This window comes from Nothobranchius furzeri, chromosome 12 (genome assembly GCF_043380555.1).
Source record: "Nothobranchius furzeri strain GRZ-AD chromosome 12, NfurGRZ-RIMD1, whole genome shotgun sequence".
Classification (NCBI taxonomy): domain Eukaryota; kingdom Metazoa; phylum Chordata; class Actinopteri; order Cyprinodontiformes; family Nothobranchiidae; genus Nothobranchius; species Nothobranchius furzeri.
This window is the reverse complement of record NC_091752.1, coordinates 67382337-67391368: the sequence shown is the minus strand read 5'-3', so window position 1 is coordinate 67391368 and position 9032 is coordinate 67382337. Positions and strand designations below refer to the sequence as shown.

The window sequence follows — 9032 nt, the reverse complement described above, 5'->3', positions numbered from 1 at the left end:
CGCTTTTATCCAGAGCGAGTTACAATTTATAACCTGTAGGGCATGTTGTGATGTGTGGGGGAAACCAGAGTACCCGTAGGAAACCCACGCATGCATGGGGAGAACACGCAACTCCACGCAGAAAGGCCGCAGCTGAGTTTCGAGCCTGCGACCTTCGTGCTGCGAGGCAACAGTGCTAACCACTGCGCCACCATGCAGCCCTTCTAAACCACATTGTTGGTTTTTTCACTCAGAACGACTGAAGAAAGAGGAGAAAACCCGTCAGGAGCTGGAAAAGGCAAAGAGGAAGCTGGACGGGGAGACCACGGACTTCCAGGACCAGATAGCGGAGCTGCAGTCGCAGACAGAGGAGCTCAGAGTTCAGCTGAGCAAGAAGGACGAGGAGCAGCAGATGATGCAGACAAGGTGGGAGCGCGTGCGGCATCCTGCTGCCCCCCAGTGGAGGCGGTAGCGATTACACCTGTTTATTCTAGGAGCTCAGCGCATCTTTTCATTTAAGGGACAATTCACTGGTTTCATCTGTGAATTTGTGTTTTTTTCTGTTGAGCAGAGGAGAGGAGGAGTCCATCCAGAAGAACAATGCTCTGAAGCAGGTCCGGGAGCTGCAGGCTCAGCTGTCCGAGCTGCAGGAGGACCTGGAGTCAGAGAAACAGGCCCGGAACAAGGCTGAGAAACTCAAGAGGGACCTGAGTGAGGAGCTGGAAGCCCTTAAAACCGAACTGGAAGACACTCTGGATACGACGGCGGCCCAGCAGGAGCTCAGGTCTCCAGCTCTGGATGCTGTTCACCCTTCGTAAGGTGTTTTTTATTTGACCGTTTCTCACTAACCCCGTCAACTTTTAGGACCAAGCGTGAACAGGAAGTTGCCGAACTGAAGAAAGCCATCGAGGAGGAAACTAAAAACCACGAATCTCAGATCCAGGAGATGAGGCAGAGGCACTCCACCGTGCTAGAGGAGCTTTCTGAGCAACTGGAGCAGGCCAAGAGGGTACGAGACCTTCACTGAGAGAAGTTAGCAGCACTCTCTGATCGCCCTTTTGCCCTTTTCTTATCCATCTAGTTCAAAGCCAACCTGGAAAAGACCAAGCAGAGCCAGGAGAGCGCCAACAAAGAGCTGGCCAGCGAGGTGAAAAGTCTGCAGCAGGCGAAAACGGAGTCGGAGCACAAGAGGAAGAAGCTGGAGGCTCAGCTGCAGGAGTTCATGGCCAGAGTCACAGAGGGCGAGAAGGCCAAAGGAGAGCTGGCTGAGCGCACGCACAAGCTGCAGGTTAGAGCCAGAGGCAGCAGGAATCTGTGGGTTTGTCACGTGACTAGCGTTGTCACGGTGTGAAAATGTAACCTCACGGTTATTGTCACCAAAATTACCACGGTTTTCGGTATTATCGCGGTATTTTTTTTCAACGTGTTACATTTTCAGACAGCTAAATAAACCCTGTATATCAGGAAAATATTGTCCTCAGTTTGTGTCTAAATTTAGCCTAAAATATGTTATTTTGTAATTATGTTGTTTATTTGTTTACATTTTTTTCCCTTTAGTCTTTAAAATACCAATATTTGCCCATAACTTCTTATTTTTTGTCTGTTTGATGTCATCATTTAAAAACATTAGATCAGATGATACTCAGTACTCAAGTAGCCTTCTAATCAGGTACTTTTTTACCCTTACTTGAGTAATAAACCCTATATCAGGAAAATATTGTCCTCGGTTTGTGTTCCAGTGAGCGTTGCAGATGTGGGAAAATGTCATCAGGCAGTAATCATTGTTAAATTCATAATTATTCTCGGAGAGAGACCAACTCTTATCTGCCCCTGGGAGCCCCGTAATGCATAGCGTCATTTCAACATGGCGGTGTCCGCGACACGGTTTATATGCAGGTAGCGGCGCTGCGGCTGCTTTATATAGCGACTCGTTGCATTCTCCCTCAACCCAAATCCTCGGATCACGCATTTTAGCTAAAGCGCTAACGTTAGCTTGCCTTGCGTTGACTGTAGAGTTGTGGGTGATGGTCACGCAGATGTGTCATGAGATTTGAAGCGTTGCTGCCTTTCACAGACACTTTTTCTGCACGTGCTGCAAACAGGATAGCCGTCTTCTTTCAGCTGTCCCTCGGCATTCTTCAAATATCCAAAAAATGCCCGTACTTCCCACTTTGTCTTCTTTGAGGGATAAAAAATGTCCTGAGTGCTGCCGTCTCCTCCTTTGGCCATTATTTCAGCTTTAGCTTCAAGAAAGTTTTGGTTGTAAACAACAAAGTGCGCATGAGCCGCCGGCAACTTCAGCAGACGATACGGTGGCTGGTAAGGGTCACCGCGCCTACACCGCAGCCACGGTAATCCACCGAGATAATATAGTTCTTTAAAAACAAGACGGTTATTATTATTAACTTTTTTACCGGGGTTTACCGCTACACCGGTTACCGTGACAACCCTACACGTGACGATGACAAAGTTCAACGTCGACTGATTCAAAACCCTTTTCCAACGTCGTGTTACGCCTGAGTCTTCTGGGTTTTGTCCTACCTGATGTGGTTCGATGCGTGGCCACGACAATAACGACGCCATACCACAGAAAAAACCTCTGAGGTCAAATTCACCGAGGAGGTCAAAAGTCCAGGAGGCAGGAAAGGCCTCAGGGTTCAACCGGAGCTAACTGCAGAGAAACGGGGCTCCAGAACCACTGATGGAAGCAGAATCAGGCGGGACAAAAGCCAGAAGCACTCAGGCGTGAAGGTGGGTAAAGATCTGGATCAGCGGCGGTTCTGTAGAGCGTGGAGATGCTGACCTGAGGAAGAACTAAAACATGGAGGACAGTGACCCTCGAGCTCCAGTTTTAACCGTGGCTCAGATCTTTTTCGTCTGAATAAAATGACCGTATCAGAACCTCCTGCAGACGGAGCTGGACAACGTGTCGGCCCTGCTGGAAGAGGCGGAGAGGAAGGGGATCAAGCAGGCCAAAGACGTGGCTGGACTAGAGAGCCAGCTCCAAGACACACAGGTGAAGACCCTTCATGATGTTTTTAAGGAGCTTTAAACTCCACCTGAACTCCATCCGCGGTGTCTTTTCTTCTAGGAGCTCCTCCAGGAGGAGACCCGTCAGAAACTAAGCCTGAGCAGTCGCATTCGCCAGCTGGAGGAAGAGAAAGCTGCTGTGCAGGAGCAACAGGAGGAAGACGAGGAGGCGCGCAAGAATTTGGAGAAACAGCTGTTGTCCCTACAGGCTCAGGTAGGATGTGACCTCTGCGCCTCAAAAGGCAGCATCCTGGTCACCTTCTGACAGCGTTTTGTGTTTAAAGCTGTCGGAGAGCAAGAAGAAGCTGGAGGATGACGCTGGAACGATGGAGAGCTTGGAGGAGGTGAAGAAGAAGCTGCAGAAGGACCTGGAGCTGGCCAGCCAACGTCTGGAAGAGAAGACGATCGCCTTTGAGAAGATGGAGAAGACAAAGACCCGTCTTCAGCAGGAGCTGGACGATCTCACTGTGGACTTGGACCACCAGAGGCAGATCGTCTCCAGCCTGGAGAAGAAGCAGAAGAAGTTTGACCAGGTAGCAAAGCTTTTATCTGCTGGGGTTGGGAGGTGTGATGAGTTTGGTCTCAACACTGATCAACAATCCCGTCCTCAGATGCTGGCCGAGGAGAAGAGCATCTCGGCTCGTTACGCCGAGGAGCGCGACCACGCCGAAGCCGAGGCCAGAGAGAAGGAGACCAAAGCTCTGTCCATGACCAGAGCTCTGGATGAAGCGCTGGAGGCCAAGGAGGAGCTGGAGAGAGTCAACAAGCAGCTCCGCGCCGAAATGGAAGACCTCATGAGCTCAAAGGACGACGTGGGCAAGAACGTGAGCGTCACGGCGCTTGACTTTTGCTTCAGACAAACAATATCGTGTTTTTATCTTCTGGCTCTTCTCACTCGTCTCATCAGGTCCACGAGCTGGAGAAGTCCAAGCGCACCCTGGAGCAGCAGCTGGAGGAGATGAAGACTCAGCTGGAGGAGCTGGAGGACGAGCTGCAGGCCACAGAGGACGCCAAGCTGCGTCTGGAGGTCAACATGCAGGCCATGAAGGCTCAGTACGAGAGGGACCTTCAGAGCAGGGACGACCAAAACGACGAGAAGAAAAGAGCGCTGGTCAAGCAGGTGAAACACGGACCTTCTGTCTGCGTCGTAGTAGAGCCACCTGCACCTTTCCATAACTCCTTCCTGGTCACAACCTTCCAGGTGCGAGAAATGGAAGCTGAGCTGGAGGATGAGAGGAAGCAGAGAGCTTTGGCCTTAGCGGCTAAAAAGAAGCTGGAGATGGACCTAAAGGACATCGAGAGTCACATCGAAGGAGCCAACAAGGCTCGAGATGAAGCCATCAAACAGCTACGCAAGCTCCAGGTACTGACTTCAGTCGGGTGTAAGAGAGGTCCGCTTCTGTTCTCATGAGTATTTGTTCTGCTTCAGGCTCAAATGAAGGACTATCAGAGGGAGCTGGAGGACACGCGGGCTTCCAGAGACGACATTTTTGCCTTATCGAAGGAGAACGAGAAGAAGCTGAAGAGTCTGGAGGCGGAGATTGTTCAGCTGCACGAGGTCAGGGTCTTCGCTGTGATTGGTTAAACGTGTTTTTGTGGCGATGCTAAATTTTTCTACTTCTGCTCCACAGGACCTGGCAGCGTCTGAGAGAGGCCGTCGCCACGCAGAGCAGGAACGAGACGAGCTACAAGACGAAATCTCAAACAGCACCTCTGGAAAGTGAGGCAGCGTGAAGCTTCACCGGTTTCTGCGTTTAACTCCGCTCTAGTCCACGTTAAACCAACTTCTGGTCTCCCGTCAGGGCGGCTCTGATGGACGAGAAAAGGAGGCTGGAGGCTCGAATTGCACAGCTGGAGGAGGAGCTGGAGGAGGAGCAGGGCAACATGGAGCTGCTCAACGACAGATTCAGAAAGAGCACCATGCAGGTGTGGTGTCAGCATTTGTCTCCGCTGCCTCTGATGGGCTCAAGTTAAAGTAACAGTCCGTTCTGCTGGTCGTAAAACGGCCCCATCCTCGTTAGCACTGGCCTGCTGTAGCTAGCGCTAACAACGAGCTAACGCTAACAAGACCCAACTAATACTAAAATAAACCACAAAGTAAAAGGATTCGCACTGTTGGACAAAAATATTATTACTTACAAGTCCAGTAACAACAAAGCCAGGTCACCATCAATCCATACTTTTGTTGCCTCCTTTAGCTCCGTCAAGCTAGCGTGGGCTGCACTGATGTTCGCTCAGTTTTTAGCTCTTTGCTCTTTTTACTTCCGGGTGCTGCCATGATGCCAACAGAACTGTTAGCTTTTATATTAGCTACGGCACAGTAAACGGCTAACAGCTGTAAAGCGGGTAGAGACCTCCCACTAGTGTTCCCGCCTGAACCACAAAAGTTGTTTAGTTCCGTTTCTGGTCAGCAGAGGGCGACAGAGCACTGTTCAATGTCAAGCTGCTCAACTTCCTGGTTCAAGAACTACCGAATCTAGTTTGAAAGCAGTAGCTTAACGTGTTAAAAAATCCTTAGTTCTGCCTTAAGGTGCAAGGTAAAAGGTGTCTCCTGTCCCTCCCCTCTGTGCACCTCCTCCAGGTGGACACGCTCACCACAGAGTTGAGCTCAGAGCGCAGCACGGCACAGAAGAGCGAAAACGCTCGCCAGCAGTTAGAGCGCCAGAACAAGGATCTGCGGGCCAAGCTGAGCGAGCTGGAGGGCTCTGTGAAGAGCAGGTTCAAGGCCTCCATCACAGCCCTGGAGGCCAAAATAGCACAGCTGGAGGAACAGCTGGAGCAGGAGGCCAGGTGAGGAAACACATCAAGTGTTCAGGTATCAGAACCGATGAATTTATAAATGTCACGTTTCCTTCGCTGAAGGGAGCGAGCAGCAGCCAACAAGGTCGTGAGGCGAACCGAGAAGAAGCTGAAAGAAGTCTGCATGCAGGTGGAGGATGAACGTCGCCATGGCGACCAGTTTAAAGAGCAAGTATGTGCACAGCTGGTTTCTCTGCTGCTGTGATTATTCGTCATCCCACTGCTGATACTCATCGTCATCTCCTCCTGTGTGTGTGTGTGTGTGTGTGTGTGTGTGTAGCTGGAGAAGGCTGGCTCTCGTATGAAGCAGCTGAAGCGGCAGCTGGAGGAGGCGGAGGAGGAGGCCACCAGGGCCAACGCCTCCCGCAGGAAGCTGCAGAGAGAGCTGGACGACGCCACCGAAGCCAGCGAGGGTCTGAGCCGGGAGGTCCACACTCTCAAGAACCGCCTGAGGTGCTGCCCGCTCCTACAGAAGCTTCGTCACCCTGATGTTACCTAGCCTCACCTCCGCTCCTCTTCCCCCTGCAGGCGCGGTGGCCCCATCAGCTTCCCCCCCAGTCGCTCAGGCCGACGCCCCCTGCAGGTGGAGGGGACATCGTTGGACCTCCTGTCGGATGAAGAGCTGGAAAACAAGGTCACCGACAACAACGCCAACGAGACTCCAGCTCCACAGCTGGAGTAGAGGAGCCCCAACATCTCCCCTCATGTCCCTCAGCTCCATCAGCCACTAGAGCACTCTAGCTGCTCGATCCGGGACCTAGTCTCTGTTCTGACCTCTCCCTTGTTCTTAGCAGACACCAGCAGTTGGCTCCCTTACCTCGCCTTACCGACCGAACCAGCCCACCTCCGACGTTCAGCCTCAGAGCTGTAGAAAAGCACAGGAACAGCAGCAAGCCCACCGAGCCCCTGCAGGCCTTAGAACCCCGTGACCAGCTTGTCCTGCAGATTCTGGCTCTGCCGTTAGCTGCTCATCATGCTACAGCATCTCTTGATTTTGGAGCTAGTGCAGTTTGACGTTAGGGTTGCTGCCTTGTTAGCTTTGTTGTCTCGTTTAGCTTCCTCCGAAGCCTGACAGCAGGTCAGCGTTGACTTGTAATAGTTCAGTGCGAGAGCCAAAAGCAGCGCTCACACTCGTGCTCTTTTGCTTGTTTCTTCGGTGCCTTTTTCTATTGTTTCAAATCCATTTATGTCACATTTATAGTTCATTTATTGAACCCTGTTTAGGTATTTTCATATAAAATATAAATTTGCTCATTTTAATGAAGATTTAGTGGAAACCTGATGAATGTCTTCCTCTGGCTTTTCCTGTCACCCTGCTGTTCGACGTGCCGACGGCGTGGAGATCTTTGTAGACGGGTGCTACGACTTTTCTTATCGAGATCTTTTGTACCTTTTCAGTTATTAAGACTTGACTGGTTCGATAGATATCAGCTGTATTTATGCACCTGCTAATGTTTACAATACAAACTACATTCATGATGCAAACTGCTCAGTGTTGCACATCAATCCTCCATCTTTGCTGTTTATTATGAGTTGTACAGCGTCGGAGTATTTAGGAGTTCATTGTTGCATTAAAGTCTGTGGAGCCCAGCTGGTACGTTCATGAATGATGTCATCCATTTACAGCATGAACATGCGTTACAATGTTCATTATGTCCTCTTTTTAAAGAGCAAGTCACCCCCTGCCAGATTCTTACTCAACTCCCACTTCCTGTTTGAAAAATGCAACAAATGCTGTTGCCTAGCAGACCGAGAGGGTGGAGCCTCTAACAAATACACACACTCACGACATTGTGACATCATAATGTACCATCTAACATCATAGTGTACCTCTTAGCCAATAGCGATGGAAGATTTAAATTCAAATGCAGTGCTGAGTTTTTGCCTGACAAATATTTAAATTTTAACTAAGATGCACTAAAGTGCCGAATTATTGACTACATGTGTCTACAGCACGATTAGACACGCATTTATATAGTTTATCAGCAAAAAAAATGGTGATTTGGAGTGACTTGCTCTTTAAATATTAAACGAGGTTCTTTTAGCTTCGGACATGAAGGTGTTTCGAGTTACCTTTACACGTTTCGACCGTCGTCTGCGGTCTTCATCAGAAGTGTCACAGGTGTTTGTGTGACGCGTCTTTATCAGCTGTTCTTCTGGTGGGCGCGACCAACCCAGATCTGTCAGATCCGCCGGGTCGGCCGCGTCCACTCCCGCTGGCTGGTCTTTGGAGAAGGGAATCCCAGGTGCGAGACAGCTGATAGGCCGCCCCCAAATGGAAGGGATAGTTGGGGAGTCACAGAACGTCAAACCTCACATGAAACTCTGACGGCTACTGGTACACCCCAAGGACAAAATAGAACCAGACAAGAAATGCAACGTAAGCTACGAAATACCACGCGTGTCGTGCAATAAAACATACATAGGGGAAACCGGCAGAACATATGACACAAGAAGAAAAGAGCACCAGAAGGAATGTGAGAAGGAAACAACAGAAAGACTCACAAGGACAAGAAAGAAAAAACCAGAGGAGCAAACCCTCAAGTCAGCCGTCTCAGATCATTGCAAACGAAATAATAACATCATGGACTGGGATCAAGGGACAGTTATCAACACAGAGAACAGCCGGTTCAAACGTTGGGTCAGGGTGGCAATAGAAAACCTGAGACCCCACACGTGATGAGAGTCACAGATATTCCAGTTTTGGTCCTGCCGTGTGCGGTGTGCAGCAACACAGCAGACAGGAATACTGCGATTAAATGTGACTTTGGAGCAAGCAGACGTCCTGTCACCTCACTTTCTAACCGGCTACACGTCACATCCATCAGTCAGCACGCTTGTTTGTCCTTAAAAATCCGACCAAGTCAGTCCAACACATTCGAAAACCGGGATTTATGATTGGAGCGGTCCTGACGTCCTTCTGAGCAGATCAAAGCCCTCTCAAGACATCACACACAGAAGGAATATCTGATAAGATTGTCTTTAGACACACTTACAGGTCAAAATTCAGCTTAACGATCCTGTCAGGTGAACTGGGCTGTAGGATTCCTTTGATTTGAACAGCCATCCTGTTCCTACAGGGTTCACCGTGACTGAACCGCTATCTGATGCCCGAGAGTCATCCGACACCCATCTTGGTCAAAAACAACAGAATCACACAGAAAAAACACATTAACACGCCTTACCAATGCTTACCCACACATGGAGGTCTACGATACGCTCAT

At 49.9% G+C, this 9032-nt stretch overlaps 1 protein-coding gene across 3 annotated transcripts in view; it reads left to right on the top strand.

Annotated features, from left to right (window-relative positions):
* LOC107376256 (myosin-10) overlaps positions 1-6639 on the top strand; it is a 93190-nt gene extending 86551 nt beyond the window's left edge. For all 3 annotated transcript variants that reach the window (XM_015945266.3, XM_015945265.3, XM_015945267.3), the window contains 17 exons: positions 234-405; positions 551-763; positions 844-988; positions 1061-1267; positions 2891-2995; positions 3071-3223; positions 3294-3542; positions 3621-3833; positions 3917-4129; positions 4211-4372; positions 4439-4567; positions 4641-4729; positions 4812-4935; positions 5591-5799; positions 5872-5980; positions 6089-6261; positions 6337-6639. In XM_015945266.3, coding sequence (XP_015800752.3) covers positions 234-405; positions 551-763; positions 844-988; positions 1061-1267; positions 2891-2995; positions 3071-3223; positions 3294-3542; positions 3621-3833; positions 3917-4129; positions 4211-4372; positions 4439-4567; positions 4641-4729; positions 4812-4935; positions 5591-5799; positions 5872-5980; positions 6089-6261; positions 6337-6490 — 2819 coding nt within the window. In that variant the 3' untranslated portion in view covers positions 6491-6639. The remainder of the gene's footprint in view (positions 1-233; positions 406-550; positions 764-843; positions 989-1060; positions 1268-2890; positions 2996-3070; positions 3224-3293; positions 3543-3620; positions 3834-3916; positions 4130-4210; positions 4373-4438; positions 4568-4640; positions 4730-4811; positions 4936-5590; positions 5800-5871; positions 5981-6088; positions 6262-6336) is intronic.
* The last annotated feature ends 2393 nt before the right edge of the window (positions 6640-9032 follow it).